Below are 19,071 nucleotides of genomic sequence, written 5' to 3'. Positions count from 1 at the left end.
GAAATTATTCTACAAGACTGAAAATTTCTCGCCAAACGAAATAATGGAGATGGCATGAGTAGCGCATGATGTGTTGAGTGCATTTAAAAGAGCCTAACTTTATCCGCGGAATTTCATATTGTTTTTTCTGCACATTGATGTCGAAAGGATTAATCTGTTCTTGCAACAGGCGTAAAGATAGAAATGTCAAATCATTTGATTCTCTTTTTGTTTTCCTCCAGTAAAATACGAGAGAAGAAAAAAGGGGATTGTTCTGTTCGCGTATCCAATGCATAAAGCTGTGCACGGCAACGGTATATAATTAATGCCCGGCGCGGCGCCACTCTCATTCGCCCAGCTTCTCTCTCTGTTTGTCTCTTACGGCGCGGATCGCAAAAGAGCTCAGGTCTTTTGCGATCCGCGCGGCGCTAGCAGGGAGAAAATAATCATGATGAATATCCAGAAATCTCCGCGGCGGAAACTCCGCAAATACATATCTCGTGTGTTTGCGGCCGAATGACGAATGAGATGCTGGGCGCGAGCGCGCGGTCGAGGAAAATTCTCGCGGGAGGGGGAAAAAAGGAAGACCTAACACATCCCCGTTGCGCTCTGCGAATCCATTGTATTGCGAATCAGATGCGTGGCACGAGTTGATTGATACGCGATTGTTTGTTGAAAACTAATCATAGTTTCGATTACGGTAGGTTCTCAAGAGTTTATCGCGATCAAACGCTTCCGGCGGAAGCCCGATATTCATCTGGATTCTGGATGAAACGCGCGCGTACTCGCCGCGCGTAACGCCAATTAGGATTATTAATTGCGCCTTAAAAAGCACGATTTAACTGAAGGTAAACTGTATGACTGTACGATTGGTTATACACAGAGTCAAGAAAAAGGAAAATACCATCGTATGGCGCGCGCATGGCGCGTTTACTCAACGTTTGATACGGTGTGTGCAGAAACCGCGTCTCCTTGGCGTTTCCAGACAGGGATTCCAATTATTAACGACCGCAATTACGCGCGGTGCTTTCTCCGATAACATCTTTAGAGTCTCGCCTCTACATCGAGATCTCGGTTCGTACCGGTGAGAAATGAAAATCACAAATTTACGTTTGAGAATCTTTGCTTCATGCGTTCGATCTCGAGTTTGTTTATTTACAAAATTGTATTATTTTGGTAAAACTTCTAAATTCAGTATATATATATATATATTTTAATTATATTTATTCTTTTTATCCATTAATTTGTGTTATTCATAATTATGATATATTAGCGTACCATCTTATTCTATCAATCTTCTCTCAGATCATTTGTTAATAATTTCCTTAGAGATACGGGACGTATCTATTAAAGCATCGCGGATCGCGAACATTTCGGAACATCTGTGGGATGAAGTTGATTTTATTCCGACCTCAGATAGTCGTCCTTTAGCGTTTATCTAGCCGCTTAGTCACCTCGCGGGGTTGCCATAAGCGTTTTCCAATGCCTAGCTGCTGGCAGTAAACGACAGTTTCTATCCGCTTGCTGCTTTAACCGACTGGTTAAATATTTATTTTTTAGCAGAATAACTCATCGTGCTACGATAAAATACGCTTATTAGCGCGGAATTTCCACATTGAATTTCAAATATGATAGGAATGCACCTGTGAATTGAATATGATCATTTTTGAAAACGCTGCGGTTGCGACTAATATGCAACAAAGCCCAATTCCCGGTTTTATTGAAATTCAATGAATTGTCATAAATAATAGCATAAAAACATGGTTGAGTTAATCTTAATGCTTTTGATATTTTGACCAAACTGATCTTGGCATTAAGTTTAATAAACGTACGTTCTCATTAACGAACATGCAATGTATTTAATCAGTTTCCTACAAAAAATGTTCGCTTTGTCATCGTTCGAGAAACAGAGTAGCAATTTTGTCGAATATTTTTGTCCTTTAAACTTTTTACTGCAGAAACGAATGATAGACGCTCGAGGCCAGATCCACGCTGCAATATATTGCCGGAACCTGCAATCTCTTTTCATCGGAATTAAGAATTTGGCAACTGTACCTCTATAACCAATGCACTGCAATTCCGCCCCACGTCAGTAAACTTACCAGACTCGTGACGTCGGCGATCCGCGATGAATAATGAATGTAACAGAACATTGCAGCTGCCGCGTCTTTGACCAAACTATCGGTCGTCCGGGCCCATTAATCTTTTATGATAATCTCTCCGCCGTGTAGTCATTTCCGAAATCATACTCCGTGCGTGCGGGCGTAAATCCTCGGAGCGAACGGTCCGCCGGAAACGGCCTCGACCACGCGAGGAACGGGCACGGAGTCTCCTCGAGTCTCTCGGAGCGGAGCTCAAATTATGCATGCTTTTCTGCTCCGGCGAGCGAGTGATATTCCCTTAACGATCTGTCGGTTTACTCCCCCAAAGAGAAAGGGCGGAAGAGAGAAGGAGATTGAGAGAGGAGAATAGAGAGACGGAAAGAAAGCCCGCGATGCTTTTCGGCTTGCCAAACAGAACGTAACACCGGCGCGCGTGTTCGCGATCACGGGCGAAGCGAGAGCGTGTTCGCGAGAAATTACAGTTTTTTCTCCCCTCCCCGTCGTTGGAAAATGACCGCGAGTGCCATATTTTCCGGGAAATTAGCCCTCACAGAGGAAGTCCTCCCCGGTTCCGGAAACGCAAATTTATTACGGCACGAAATTAGCAGTGGGTCGGACGCGGGTTTATTCCGACCGAGGTAACGCGAGCGGTCCAAAGGAGAAATTTCCCTGCGAATACGGACCGATCATTATTAACGCCGAGCTTTAGGTAGATCTGAGAATATTTCGATATCCCCGAGATAAGCCCCCGTACTTCCCATTGCGCTTTCCGCCCGTCCCGCTATTACAATGGACCGGCTTAAGCGGAGCCTTGCTTTATACAAGCAGAATGAGATTATTAAATCCCGTTTCGCGCTCGTTTCATCATCGCGCCGGTGTCCCGCGCGATCCCGTGACCGCGCGGGTGAACATTTCGATTTTCGGACAGACGCGATATACAAAAGCCGAGAGTAATGCTCTATATAGCCCTGCAAGTGCCGTTGGAATGCGCCGAGCGATTAGTCCATGCTTGCTCGTTCCTCCGCAAAAGGAGCTGTAAAAGTCGAGAGGCGAAGGAAGTTTCGAGAGGCGCCAGCGTAATGACCCCCCTACTCCAGGTCGCCATCGTCGACGATTTACGTTGTCTGCGAAGCAGCTTTTTCGCCGTCGACGGTGCTGATTCGCCCGCGATACGTATCTCCGAACCCTCGCGCTCTCGGAAGTGCTCCATGACGATGGAGTTCACGGAGGTCGAATGTCTTTCCGATGTAAAATTAAGAATTGTCTTGGCCTTCAAAGAAATATCATTCGCTATCAAATTCGCGAAGCCTTACTTACGATTCTCCGATTTCTCGCGTAAAACCGAAACCGCTAGAGTCGACTTTCACGAGAGAAGCTACTTTGCGCGAAACCGCGCGCGGCATTCCACGTGCCAGTCCCGAGTTTATTATGGCGACTGTCGCGAACGCCGGTGCCTCGTCGTACCGTAGTGGCGAGTTCCTCGGATTTAGCCGCAAACGCGGGGTTAAGCCCGGAGAAATCACCAGAGGCCGTCGAGGTAATTACGGAGAGCCGAGCGAGAGAGAGGAGCGCGACGGAGGAAGGAGGCTGTGAAGAACTGCTCGGGCAAAGCACAGCTATTACCCCTAATCACGAGGAAAACGCGATTCCTCTCTGGAGCTTGGAGAGTCTCGTAGCGCGGGATGTACTCACTCGCCGGAGAAACGTCGCCAGGTTATTCGAGAAATCCGGCGATTTTCTGTCTTCGCCTACCACTCTATAAACGAGACATGTTCGAGTCGGAGAAATAATGCGGCTCGATCACTGACGCGCGAAAACGGTCACGATGGAAACTGCATCTTTTATATCACCCGCTGAATGCTCGTGTTACCGTGTTAAAATGGTGAAATTGTATTAAGCGTGGGAAAGGGGCAATACTTTTTCTTTTAGATTAATTAAACTTTTCTACCTCTTATAACGTTACTCCAGAACTACATTTTATTTACGAATCCTTTGATCAATTGATCAAAGGCTGAAAGGGATCGTCTTCTTAATTAATTGAAAATGAAAGATTTTTTTTTGCAGAATAGTAAAACCTTCATTTTCATTTAATTTCAGATGGATTTTACTTTGATAGATTTGCAAAATGAGGAACAGCGTTATATAGATATTTAATGTTGAAAATTAAGAATAAAATTGAGATAAATAATATTTTTCCGTAATATTTCCGCTAAGAAAAAAGTTGATTCTAGATAGATCAAAAAATTAATAAATCCGCGGTATCTGGGTTACGCAATATCCTGTTAAAATATTATATATTCTACATAAAATATAATAATTTATTTCAAAATGCAAATGAATTTTCAGCTAGTGGAAAGTATCGTTGAATAATTTTCACCGTACCGTGCGATCGAAAAACATTGCGCAATGACTGTGAAAAACGATACGCTAATGAGAAATCCGAATGCAGGCTGTCGTCAACGCGCATCCATCATACTTGCGTAGATCACACATACGTGAAGAAAGAAAGAAGACGTATTTAGTGCGCGGCGGGATAATGATCTTTACTTAGAATTCGCATGTTTGTTGTGCTGACTCTCGCGCGTTCTCGGAATCTCGCCAACCCCTTCCGTGCGGTTTACATAGATCGCATACCGATATTAAACCGTCCCCGGAGCGCCCGGAGCGCGAACACACTCCGAGCGAGATGATAAAATTGCGAGTGCTTGAAGGGAGTGCGAAAGCGAGGAAACTCGCGGAGCCGCACCTTCGGGCGAGATACGACGACGCTCGGACGGATTTAGCGCGATCGACCAAGCGTTTAAATCCTACTACCGTTGGTTAAGGGTCCCCCCCCCCCCCTATGTTCATCTTGTACAGGGTGCTCCAGAAATGGGACACTTAATATATTCCTCCGTCTCTTGAAGATACGGGAAGATGACTGTGATGAAATTTATATAGCCTCGAAGGAACGAACGCGAGCATGGCAGAATCTTGGCGCTGATGCGCTCTCCCGAATTCATTAAATAGCGACACGCGTGATTTTCACGTAATTAACCTCATTATAATAATAGAAAAATTACGTCGTCGAAAAACAAGCTGTCCTTGCATGTTTCGAAGCTATCTCCGATTTCGAGAAGACTTTCTTGTTTTCGAGGCAAAGAAGACAATAAAATATCAATAATACTATTTCAGATTGTGATGTTAGAAGCGAGAAAATGTACAATAAAAATTCTTGCGAAATATATTAAAATATGTTTTACTAAATCAACACTTATAATTGGTAGAATCGTAAAATGTATCGAAGACTAAAAAAAGTCTTCGACTTACTTTGTTAATTAATAACCATTTAAATAACCACATATGTATGTATCTGAAAGTAAAGTACGCAAAAGAGTAAAATAAATTTTGTTCACAACTATATGATAACTGTCAAATTAATATATAAAAATATAAAATATGATTTAATTGCTTTCTGAAACAAAAAAACTTTTCGATATATTTTATAGGTATATTCTGTTGAAATGAATTGGGATTTTTATTAAATGCTATTTCTATTTGAATATATTTTGCAAGAATTTTTGTTGTATTTGTATTTTTTTATGTCACAGCCCGAGGTAGTAGTGGTGATTAAAGAAGCATTAAATCGAGGGGATAGTAATCTGTCATAAACAAATTGAATATGAGCAAATTAAAAATAGAGAATACAGAATAAAAATTCTCCAGGCGTGCTCTATTTAATGAATTCGGATTCTCCTATGTATAGATATGTGACAGCGCGGGATAAGCGTGTGGCGCGTATGCGGATACGTGTACGATGGAAATCCGGAGCTGTTTCGCGTTGTCGTGTCGCAGATGAGAGTGTCCCGGTACCCGGGCCCCGACGTCCGGTGTATAAAACGGAGTTTCGTGCGCCTAATTTAGTGCAGGTGTTACCCCGGGAGGATCTGACGCGCATAGTCCTCTCCCGCGAGAGATGTCCCGAGGGACATTGGATTTACGTCGCGGTCTCTCCGCAGCCTCTTCCTCCGTTCTGTCTCTCTCTCTCTCTCTCTCTCTCTCCCGGGCGGAAATTGCTTCGTGAGAGGACCGATTATTGCGCCGAAGAACGACGGCGGGGACGGGAGGGCCTCGAGACGGCCGAGACGGAGAATTTCGTAACCGGTCCGCTCTCTCTCTCTCTCTCTCATCAGTCTACCCGGCGGCTCTTCCGCCGGACGGATGGACAGATCGCCCGACCGGCCTCGTAATAGAGCGCTCGTCGCGATGAGTCACATGCTTCGTTACTGGTCCGCGCGAAGGGCCCCGCACTAGGAGAGACAGATCTATCTATAGAACTGGCCGTAGAACAGGCAGCATTTTTCTTACGAAACCAGGACGTGTGCGAGATTTATAGATGAGATAGGAGGTAAACAAAAGTAATCGAGAACACGACCGGTTATTATCAGATGTACAACCGCCTCGGCAGAGATGCAAATTAAATCTTGGAACTGAAATTCACGCGAACGGTGAGCGAACGTGCATATATTCGTATGATTTATTCACGAAGTTTAATTATAAATTCACTTGGTCTCTCAGTGACCTGATGACACGTGTTTTTCGACGTTTATTACGGAAATAACGGAAAGATGTCTGTCCCGACGCTTACTAGAGATTTGTTGGAATGATTTAAAAAAGAGCTCTCAAGAAGGTCTCTTTTTACTTGAGGAATGATTTAAAAAAAAAGCTGAAAAGGGTCGTGCTCTTTTTACTATTGAGGTCATTTTTTATGTTTCCGCGGCATCTAAATCTGAAATCGTGAAAATTACGGATTTCAATCTCCGTTTCGCGCGATTCTCGACGGCGACGCGAGTACGAAGGCCGGAATCTCGGATTTGCGAGACGTCGTCTCGGATGCGGGGGACACTTGGTTTTACGACCCGAAGCCCCTCTTTCCTCCTGCTCTTCCGGTCAGCACAGCCGACTGCCCAGATCGTACGTGCGATATTCGCGCATGAAAGTCCAGGATTTTCGCAGGACGAGGAGAAACGTGTACGATAAGACAACGACTGCAGTAAACGAGAAAAAGGGGTGCGGCGGTACGAAAAGTCCGAGAGAGAATCTGGGAGGCTATCGCATTACGGGAAGGGATGCTCCTGGACTACTTCCTAATGTGTCTTTTTTCCGACCTTTTTCATCTTCCGGCTAATAATCGATGACACGAATCGAGGGAAAGTGTATCTCCATATGTGTTTCACGTATTTCCCTCAATAATCGCATCGGAGAATATTAATTTAAACGCGTACGCGCGTATCTTTGTTATAGTTACGGCATTCGAATACATGCGATATTTATCGTGACACACGCGGAAAGAGAAAATGAGAGCACAATTTATGTATATTAATAAATGTTTCGATGAGGAAGAGAGAGAGAGAGAGAGAGAGATTTGCGTAGTAAAGCCGATCACATGCTTTCATTACGAGAGATAGTAATAAATCGAGTCAACGATATGTTGATGTTGCGATCTGATTTGTTGATAGTCCAGTATCTGCGTTAATTTAACCATGAATTAATCAAAATTCGTATTAACTCGTTTATTCGCTGAAATTATCGTTGCAAGCTTTTCAATATTCGGTTATTGCTAAATCCGTTTCGGTAACACAGCTCTTCTTTCTCTCTCTCTTTTTCGTAACAATATTTATAATATTTTGTAATTAATAAAATTTTCATATTTATGAGATTATTATATCCGTATATTTTTCTTTATACTTATTATCAAAATGTGATTATTATAAAGATAAAATTTTGAATGTGAGAACGGTACAACGGTTTTACATAATTCATTAGGCAATCTTTCCAACTGCTTTATCTTTTTTTTTATTTCAGTATTTTATTAATCTTGTTTAGTCTTGAGTCCAGTTATGTTAATGTAGTAACAAGTGTACTACTTTACTCTCTTCACAGTAAAATTTACATATATATTTGTTTCATATCACATTATGTACACAGTTGAAAAATTTGTATTCAATTTATAACACGTATCTCACACGTCTTAAACGGTCCACTCAAATTTTTGTGTTAATTTAACACAAGATGAATATGTTAGAAAGTAACGCACATATAATGTAAAATATTAATACAATAAAAATGTAATACTGACACAATTTGTAAGCTATAATTATGAAAGCATATTTCTTCAGTAAAATTAACATTTATAATATGTTAAATTAATATTTATAATATGTTAAATGAACACACATTTTGTTCATTTTACGTTTTAACATACACGTACATTTAGAATTTAAGATATATTACGTTATTTATTCGCTTATTTATTTTAACACAAAATATTCAAATAACACAATCTCCTGGTGTAAAATTAACATAATTAAATTAACATTCGGCTATGTCAAAAATTCAACACATAAATTTTAACGAGAATTATGGTTTTAATATAAATACAAAATATTTTTTATTGGGTACCTTTGAATGATTACCTCGCTATTCCAACGTAACGTGTACGCCCGATGATATACTAAATTGCTCCGTTGCTGTAATTAGTGATTTCTTGCTTCCAGGTGACAGTGAGGGATAACGGCAGACCGCCCTTGTCGTCGACTACGAGGGTCGTCATCGAGGTAGCGGACGCTAACGACTTCGGCCCTGAATTCGAGCAGAAGTTCTACACGGTCCAGATTCCGGCGTCGCCGGCGACCGACAAGCCGCTCTTCCAGGTACAGATTTCTTCGAGTTTCTCCGCGTTACCGACGACCTTTCTCATCAATGGGCTTTCCATTCATTCATGTTTCTTGTAAATACATTTCCACGCCGACGAATGAACCCGGGGGCACAGAACAAAAGCGGTCGCGCGAACGGCGCGCGACCCAAATTTCGCCCGAACGATCCTGCTTTCTCCGTGTCGTTCTCCTTCCCTCCCCCTTCTCCGTGTAAAAAGCGCCAACCTTTGTGTCCCGCTGTTATGTACATACCGCGCGTTACCTGTGAAATTGTTTTAATCCGCAACACCGGACGAGAGATGAATCGTCTCGCGCGACACGAGCGAGTGTAAAATTCTATTCATGTCTCACCGTCGACTTGGGCCCGAGATTTCGCGAGTATTCCACCAACGCACAATTCGCCAGGGCGTCAACGCTGCCGGGCCATAAAAACAAAGCGGAAAGAACCAGCCTGATATATTACACCAACATGGAGCAGACCGCTTGCGACTTTTTTCCCCTTTCCCCCTTCGCTTCTCGTTATCGTTTTCCCATCAGAGCCTCCTCTTCTCGATGATCAAAGTAACCTGTCATCGAGTATCGTCGCATAGAAAGGGTAGATTTAGCTCATGAGCCTTAGCACGAGGATCCCTGGCACTGCCATCATCCCACTTCTCTTTCCCATCTCTCTCTCTCTCTCTCTCTCTTGGAACCTTTGTGAATACGAAGGTGAACCTCCATGAACGTCGCACGTCCGCTGCAAACACGAGCATCGGCTGGAGGTCGGCCGGCGCAAATTAAATTACGAGGCGTCGCTGAAACGGTGCAGACCTAATTGAAGACGGGAGAATTTACGACCTTGATCCAGGGGAGATCAATACTTAAATATAGCGCGCTTATAATCAGGCACGATCGCGAGATTTCGTCGCGAGGGGGAAAACAGCAGTGACGGGAAAAGAGAATCCTTTTATTAATTTGTACCTCAAATATTTAATTGTCGCGGTGAGATAATTGAAAAACGTAAAGTTTGTCGTGTCTTAATCGGTATAGACAGCGCGTGTAAAACACGCTAATTTGCATTACAGTTATATCGGTCGATCCTCGTGGACCACATGCATACACCCACGACACAAATATTAACGTTATATGTTCACAGCTACACCATACATGTCCGGAATGTGTTTAATCCGCGTTACGAGGAAGCAGAAAAACGCAGGGGAAAAAAACGCTTTTTGCTGCACAGCGCGCTGTATCTGAAAAATACAAAATACGGGGAGAACGAATTTTTCGAAACAAAAGCATTAACTTTGCATTACGAAACAATACCTCTATCTCGTTCTCGTTGGCAAAAAAATTAAAAATTAAAAACCTCCACCGCGCGCGCGTATGAAATACATATTAAATAATTTCGCGATCGCTACATGCGACACCCGGGTGCAATACCGTGTGCCAATGCGAAATGAGAACACGTGCGAGAGTAATTATACAAAAAACAGCAAGTCTTTCACCTTAAAAGGGTGTGTAGAGCACCGCGAAAAGTTTTCGCGCGGCTTTATTACGTCGGAAACTTGAATAGGAGGGGAGGGGGGGGGTGGCTTCAAGTTTTTCTCGGGCGACGCGAGGTCGGCGACGTCGTCCTCGTCGTTGTCGTCGCGGGCAGGAAGAGGGATAACGAGGATAAACGATCGGCGCGCAGACACGTATAGCCTTCGGGAAAGGGAGGGGGAGGGGGGAAGGGGAAGGAGAAAAAAAATCGAATCGCCGCGCCCGATGGAAACAGTCCTGAGGCTAAAAGCTGTCCTCTCTGGTTCTCGACAGAAATCGAGGAACCGCTCGCGGGAGTTCGACCTTTCGATCGATACGTTACTAGAGAACGGGACTTGGGAGACATTTAGCCCCGACACCTTGTCAGGAGATCGTATCTTCAGGGTAAGGACACCTTGGCACGTAAAGTAAGCGCCTGGCGCGGGCGCGCGAGCATATACAAATAAGCTCTTACGTTACTATATTATATTTGATTATGCGGGATTATGACTGGCCGGATTATTTTATTTTTTTTTTATATTTTTTTCATTACGCGAGCCATTTGCGTTGACTCACGAGCGCTTTTATGTACGATTGTACGTTTTAATCCATGTTTATGGCTCACATAGATTTCTCTCTCTCTCATGCTATGTACCCGCTCGATGCCCGTCGATAGGACGCGGCGCACACACGTGTTATACACGCACTTAAATCGATCGCACCTCTCGACTGGTCGCGCGTAATCGAATTACTTCCGGTAGCTAACTGTCGCCGACTAGAGTCGGCAATTATGAACGGGAGATTTACATAGCGGCACTTTATTCGGTAATCAAGCGCCTCCATTCGAGGGTTAATTGAATGTCTTGTCCTATCCTATACGCACAGTCTTTATGTACTACATGTATATATGTGTATATATAACATACTTGGCAATTCTTGGCTACACACCCTCTTTTCACCCTCGCGCGCGTCTATCTCTCCGTTCCTCCCTCGCATCCTTCTCTCTTTATCTGATAATTCGTGCCTCTATTGTGCTCGTCTATGTGTATTGCGCTCCTGAATGTTGCCTTATCGTACGATACGAGGCTGCCTGAGAATGTTCCGTTATCTTCTCGCTACTAATGATTGCACACCACCGGAGGATCTTGCGATCAGCGGGGCTGTCAGCCGCGCTTGCGAAATTTTACGGATTCCCGGTTCGGCATCGGATCACTCGCGTCCTCGTTGTTGCGTCGAATTTTACGTCGAAGTCGAAAGGATGTATGTATTTCCGAGGATCGTATTGCACATCTCGCGCAATGTCTGCATAAATATACGCGATATCGAAGAGCGCTCAGCTCAGCTTCACGAGAGAACGCACGGCTGCAGGGGAACTAGGGCGGAACGAGATAGATCGTGGATTGTGATCTACGTACGCGTATCGTCTCGAGCGCCGAGCGTAAGTAGTTCGAAAATGATTGCGAATAATGCAGGCACGAGGATGCATGTGCCGCGCCAAGAGGCAGCCTCCGCGCGAGTCCAAGAGACACATCGAGGGGCTCGACAGTCAATGCTTAACGTGTAGGCTCTCGCGCAGGCCAAGTATAATTAGTCAAGTTTATCGCACCTCGATTTCCCGGTTTTTCTCGCGCTGAGGAAGATGCCGGAAGGAGAAACGCGATCGCGCTGCTGGCGCAACGAACGCGAGTAGGTACACGAAGAAAAATGTTTGCTCGGAGGTCTGTCAGTAGAGGCAGCGGAAGCTAATGCATAGACAACTATATTTTTTCCGCGTACACGCGCTGGACTCGTATAACATTTTCGCCGTGCATAACACGCGAATGTACTACTCGCGGGAGCGAGTGCATCCTCCTCTCCCGCGTGCGTCGCGTCGCGACGCAGTTTCCGTTCCGCGCTCTCGGTTACCACTCTCTCGAGTCCGCGGCACTCCGCGATCGCGATCGTTAGCACGCTTGAGGCACGCCGCGGTAGACCGGAGGAGCCTGGCTGCATTTTGCTATCACACAGCGATCTTAGCTCTTTCTCGATGTACCGCATGCGGATTATGCCACACTTGCGCTTCTCGATCAAAGGCGTTGTTTTTTTTTTTACCGCGACGCCGTAAGGAACGTATAATTGCGCATCTGTTTCTATCTCTCGCGAGCCTGAGTATGCATTTTGCGTTTAGAGGATTGCAGAAAGAAGTGTCTGTTGAAAGAAAGCAAGATTTTTTTTTAGGAGAATACTAGTACGCCGGTACGAACCACCTTCACGATCTTTGATAGAACTGTTTATGTTAAACGATGCTAGTCCTCGGGGAATGTCAAATTCTTGTTCGCTGCGTTTGATTAATAGATTGTACGAAGCATACTAATGTCTTTTTCGTGCCGGATTTTCCGTCGCAGTAATATGGGTTTGTCATAATGCAATGGCAGCCGGGATAACTGATCTCGAAATTTGCGTTTAGGTTCTTGCGTACGACCAAGATATCGGTGACAACGGAAGAATTCAGTATAGCATCAAGGCCGGCCGGGGAAAGGGCAAATTTAAAATTCATCCCACTACGGGGATGGTGTACTCCCAACGTGGATTCGAGGCTGGCCAAGAATACGAAATGATTGTACGTAATCTTTTTTTTCTCATTAATTAAAAACACTTTAGTGGTATAAATAATTGTTTTATTCATTGGAGACAGGAAATGCGACCTCTCTCTCTCTCTTTTGTACAACCGAAAACAAAAAATAGAATTTTGAAGTTTAATTATATGGGATAAATAACTTATATTTATAATAAGATAATTGCTGACTTACACACAAAATGAGAATTTTACGAATTGTGTTACAAACGCGGAGCGTTCCTGTCTCGTGAAAAAAAATCTCTAAGCATACCGATAAAATAATAAGTAAAATGATATAATAATTATTTGTTATTAAATAAAGCGGTGTTAATTTGTGTAACAATTGGCGCGTAGAGGAAAAATGTTTGGGGCAAGAAGAAATTGGAGTAAATTTGCATGATATTACATCGCGCGCGTTGGATTTTGGATTCTGATTTTATAATGTAGCATATTCATACTCGGTATTCCTGCAATGTAAACGCGATTTGAATGGGAGTTTCAATACGCGCTGTATATATTCTGCAGATACGAGCGGCCGATCACGGCGAGCCGCCGCGTAGTCATCAGACTCGAATTTCCGTTCAAGTTGTGGAGGCGCCGAAGGAATCGGAGAACCCTCCAGTGTTCAAGACAAACAATCAAAGTGTGGAAGTCACGGAGAGCGACGAGGCAGGCTTTTTAGTCGCCCTCGTGCAAGCCAGCGACAGAGACGGCGATTCTCTGTGGTACGATATTTTAGGTAAGGACGGATACCCACATTTTTCACGATGATCCAGAATTCCCGCGTGAGACATTGTGTGTTCTTTATTATTCTCATGCCAAAGATATACGAAAGATATATCGTTCGGTAATCCAACTTTTAAGTTTAAAATTTTTAACATGCAAAAATAAGGACGTATATCTTATTAAAAAAAGATATCTGATCTTTGCTATATTTTCTTAACCCTAGGTATATACACTTATTTTATATATATATGATTATCTCTCAGGAGTCTGGAAGATCCTGCTGATCTTTCGTCATGCTTGAAAATAAATTATTGTATTGCAATTTCTGTAGAAATCTGTGATTGTGATTAATTTTTTTTTAAATTTATTGTAAATGAACTAAAAAATAGTTTATTTACTTAGAAGTAATCTAAAATTATAATAAATATCGAAAACATAAAGACTCTCTCTCCTTATTTACAATACTTTTTTTTATCAATAATGCTGACAATGAGAGAAAAGTGTTTGATATTTGTGTAATTTAAAATTTATATAAAATAATTATGATTAGGAGCTCCATTTTTATAGTTTAATAATGCAATAATTTATAGTTAATAATAATAATTATTATTATATTTATTTAGTTCTATCAAACATATAAAATTATAATTGGCATAAAAAATGATTGCACATTATAATTAAATTATTATCGCAATCATTTTGCAATAATATCAAATTGATAATTGCAATTATTTTTAATTTTCTCCCAATATGAAGTTTCGAAATTTTACTGAGGTCTCTCAAAGATCCCAGAATTTCCTGAGTGTAGTTATAGGTATACTTACAATTAGTCAGTAGTCTATACTTGAACGTATTCGTTGCGAAATGTTTGTTGCGATTCCGCGTATCCACGATGGGATTAAGTGCTAAAAATCACAAGAGTCATCTTGAATTTCTGCCGACACGTTTTAGACGGCGACAAGCGCGACGAGTTCTTCATCGGTCGTGACAACGGCAACGTACTGCTAGCGAAGAGGCTGGATTGGGAGACTCAGAACTTTTATAATCTCACTATCGGCGTAACCGACGGCGTGCACACGACGCTGACGCAGCTGCTCGTTACCGTGATCGACATCAACGATCACCGGCCGGAGTTTACCGAGAACACGTATCGCGTCGACATCTCGGAGAATGTCGAGAAGGGCGAGAGAATCCTGCAGCTGCACGCGACCGACGAGGACGAGGATAAGAAGGTCTTCTACAGCCTGCACGCGGCGCAGACACAGGCCTCGCTCGAGATCTTCCACGTGGACTCGGTTTTGGGCTCGATTACGTTGAACGAGCCGCTCGACCGGGAGACCATCGAGGAGCACGTGCTGACGGTGATGGTCAAGGATCAGGGCACGCCGGCCAAGCGGAACTACGCACGGGTGATCGTCACCGTGCACGATCACAACGATCACGCGCCCGAGTTCATCAGCGAGATCATTCAGGGCAAGGTGTACGAGAGCTCGCCGATCGGGACGGCGGTGGTACAGGTGTGCGCGATCGATCGGGATCGCGGCGAGAACGCCAGGATCACCTACTCGATTACGTCCGGCAACGTCGGCAACGTGTTCACCATCGATCCGGATCTCGGCTTCATCCGCGTCGCGCGCGACCTCGACCTCAGCGTCTCCTCCGAGTACATCCTTCTCGTGAAGGCGACCGATCACGGCTCTCCCGCGCTGGCGAACACCGTGCCGGTGCACGTGATGGTGACGATGGCCGACAACGCGCCGCCGCGCTTCGTTCAGAAGGAGCTGTCCGCGGAGATATACGAGAACCAACAGCTTGGCACGTACGTGAAGCACGTGGAGGCGCGGAGCACGTCGTCGTTGCAGTTCGAGATTGTGCGCGGCAATCGCGACGACACGTTCTTCGTGAATCCGAGCACCGGCGTGATTGTCATCAAGAATCAGCTGGACTACGAGACGACCAAGTTCTACAATCTCACGGTGTCGGCCACGAATATGGCCGGCGCTTCGGCCACCTGCAACGTCATCGTCCACGTGCTCGACCGGAATGACAACGCGCCGCGTTTCCTGCAGGCCCAGTACAGCGGCGAGATCAGCGAGGGTGCCAGCATCGGTTCCCTCGTGTTGACCAACACGAGCGCGCCGCTGGTCATCAAGGCCGAGGACGCGGACTCCGAGTTGAACGCGCTGCTGAATTACGACATCGTCGAGGATCTACCGCGAAAGTACTTCCATATAGACTCGAGCACCGGCGCCATACGCACGGTCATGTTGCTGGACCACGAGACCATACCGACGTTCTCGTTTCACGTGAAGGTCTCGGATTTAGGCAAGCCAAAGCTCTCGTCTGAGACTACGGCAAAGGTGATAATAGCCGTGACGGATGTCAACGATTGTCCGCCCAAGTTCTCCAAGACTGATTACAACGTCACGCTTCTGCTGCCGACGTATAAGAACGTCGCCGTCACTCGGGTGAATGCCGTAGATCCTGACAGCTCCGAGGGAGCCGCGTTGAGGTACGTCTGCAGAAACGTCAGCGAGCTTTCTAGCTGTCAAGATCCTTATTTATAACTCGTATTCCGTATTAAATGCAGCCTTAATTCACGGTTTATAATAATGACTGTACTTTCGCTTACGTTGCACATCGTCTTTATATTGAATGAATAAGTCTCGGGTTAACACGTATTCAAAAAGACATTCTTTTTAAATGTTTTTAATTATTTTAATTATGTTATCAAAATTTTCAATTTTCTTTTTTTTTGCATCTGGTTTTTATTTGATGGATAATATTTCATATTTATCTAGATATGACATCATCGATGGCAATAAGGCTCACACCTTCGATATAGACGCTCAGAGCGGCATTATTACGATCCATAATCCAGAGCGCATGAAGAAGAACTATCTTCTCCACGTGCGAGTGTCGGACGGCAAGTACTCGAGCGTGGCGCAGGTGAATGTGATGGTAGAAAAATCGGAGAATTCCGGTTTGATCTTCCAAAAGGATGTCTATGAAGGTGCCATTCTGGAGAACTCCACGAAGATTACAACCGTGGTGGTGGTGAACGTTCTCGGTAGTTCATTGAACGAGCACATTGTCTTCAGCATTCTCAATCCCACCGACATGTTCGTAATCGGACCGACGTCCGGCGCGATCCGGACCAACGGCATACGATTCGATCGAGAGGTGTGCGATCACTACGAATTAATCGTCGAGGCGAAGAGCCACCCGCCGGATCGGGAGAGGCCCAGGGTGGCTCACGTCATAGTGAACGTCACTATACTCGACATCAACGACAATTGTCCGATGTTCGTTAATCTACCTTACTACGCTGTCGTCTCCGTCGACGCTCAAAAAGGCGACGTCATTACGAAGGTATTTCTTAAAGAGGGATTTCTTTTTAACACACGATTTTCTTTTCAATTTCAACTTCGGTCTTGTATATACGGATTCCAAAATGTTTTTCATCCTTCAGGTTCACGCGGTAGACATGGATAGCGGCGATAACGGCGAGGTGAGATACGAATTAAAGAAGGGTCACGGGGAGCTTTTCAAGGTGTGCCGGAAAACCGGCGAGATATCGTTAAAACAGAATCTCGAAGGTCACAATCGCGAGTACCAGCTCACGATCGCCGCGTACGACGGCGGTAAGTTTGTTAAATCCAAAGTCAATAACTCGCTTTCCGCTTGATCCCGTTTTAAATGAGCTTCTAAATATGATTGCAGGAATAACGCCTTGCTCCATTGAGGTGCCAGTCAACGTGAAGGTGATAGATCGCTCGATGCCGGTATTTGACAAGCAATTCTACACGGATAGCGTGCTCGAGAGTATAGAAGTGCATTCACCTCTGGCGTTATCCATTCAAGCTGAGTCACCCTTGAATCGCAAACTCATATACAGCATTACTAAGGGCAATGATTTTGAGGAGTTCGCCCTGGACTTCAACACGGGTAAGTGAAATACGCGACACAGATTCTCGGGGCATGCCCTATCAGATGACAAACGAGAAATCTACGTTAGCAAATAATTTTGTATGAGATAGCGTAACGTTGTTAAAGATTGTATGGTACAGTGAAAAAGTAGAAACGTATAAGAATTGGCGATATTGTTTCCTCTTAGCTGCGCAGCAAGAAATATAAATCAAATTTACTTAAAGATTTTCTCGGTTGACAATGGTAAAAATGTTCCATGTTCAGAGCTTTTTTTTAGTTAAAGATATATAAACGTTATATTAAAATGAATATTACGTCAAATATTACGTCCGGATACCCGAGTCAAACGTTCCCGTTTTTAGTAACTTGGCTATGGGACTTACGCTATTCGTTACTACAGAAGGGTTTCTTATGATATATTGCTAGTATGGCTATACTTAGTAAACTCGTCAGTTTTGCTGCATTATGGTAGCTGGTTACTAAGTTCTAATCGCATAACAATATTGGTGAAATTACGGGAAAATGGAGAAAGAAACGTAATATTTTAATCTGCTATAATTTTAATCATATTCATAAGATATTAAAAATTAAATATTTTTACGTCTAGATTTTAAAATCTAAATTGATTAGCGCCGATTCTACATTTTATTATGTTATTTTATATATATTTTTATTTAATCATTCCAATGAACGTACCTTTCGATTACGTATTTTTAGTAGCTGTTCGTATTTACGTTATTTTTTCATAGTAGATAATTCAATCGTGTTCGGATCATGATACTTGTGCCATGTATTTCTTACAATTGCTTGTGTCTGGAAACTAGAGATTAAAGTCTTGTTGTATCTCCCTGTTTCGCAGCCCCCGACAGTAACAATGGTCCTTGTGAGTATAAAAAAAAATTCTAGTTTTATCGGTCTATGTTGCTACGCTGTATTGCACACCGCTCTCTGTGTTCATGCACGATGTAATATCATAGGCAAATCGCTGCTGTTGGGTCGAACAGATTGAAACAATGCGCGAGCAACGAAATTGAATTTGGATGAATCTGAGATTCAATAACTAAATCGGGAACCGGCTTGTTCTCCATCTTGATAGCATCGAATGCAATGTAGAACTTCCAGATTTGAATTTCTTGCTTGCTCTTAATTCAGAGGTGTTTTTATATATACCCGTTTAATTCTAGTCCATGAGATATCTTGTATAAACTTTCGAAGAAACGATGCCAGTTTTTAGATTCACATTTAAACGATTGATTACTGTCATGTCACACTCAACGTGAAATCGCAGTTTTAATCTTCAATCTTCAGTGGAAAATGTAATTAACAGTTCAGAATATGTATACGCTTATCAATTGCTGCAGCGCTTGATTGAATTTCCAATTAACATTTTGATCGATGCAAATTATTCAATTATCTTATGCAATTACCATGACAACACGAGACGTACAATCTATTCCCTCTTAATACATATATAATAAACATTGTGTTTCTGAAGTGGTACCAAAAATAAAATGATTCCTTATGAAAAGCCAAGTCGAAA

At 43.5% G+C, this 19,071-nt stretch overlaps 1 protein-coding gene across 1 annotated transcript in view; it reads left to right on the top strand.

Moving 5' to 3' along the window:
- Positions 1 to 19,071, top strand: part of LOC105453735 (fat-like cadherin-related tumor suppressor homolog) — a 57,792-nt gene that overhangs the window by 24,292 nt on the left and 14,429 nt on the right. Inside the window, exons 5-13 of the mRNA XM_011695919.1 lie at positions 8,618 to 8,773; positions 10,574 to 10,684; positions 12,726 to 12,878; positions 13,401 to 13,614; positions 14,553 to 16,113; positions 16,403 to 16,973; positions 17,074 to 17,245; positions 17,325 to 17,549; positions 18,391 to 18,414. Of these exons, the coding sequence (XP_011694221.1) occupies positions 8,618 to 8,773; positions 10,574 to 10,684; positions 12,726 to 12,878; positions 13,401 to 13,614; positions 14,553 to 16,113; positions 16,403 to 16,973; positions 17,074 to 17,245; positions 17,325 to 17,549; positions 18,391 to 18,414 (3,187 nt within the window). The remainder of the gene's footprint in view (positions 1 to 8,617; positions 8,774 to 10,573; positions 10,685 to 12,725; positions 12,879 to 13,400; positions 13,615 to 14,552; positions 16,114 to 16,402; positions 16,974 to 17,073; positions 17,246 to 17,324; positions 17,550 to 18,390; positions 18,415 to 19,071) is intronic.

Source organism: Wasmannia auropunctata, unplaced genomic scaffold, assembly GCF_000956235.1.
Source record: "Wasmannia auropunctata unplaced genomic scaffold, wasmannia.A_1.0 LD335996.1, whole genome shotgun sequence".
Taxonomy (NCBI): domain Eukaryota; kingdom Metazoa; phylum Arthropoda; class Insecta; order Hymenoptera; family Formicidae; genus Wasmannia; species Wasmannia auropunctata.
This window is presented reverse-complemented; position numbering and strand designations above follow the sequence as displayed.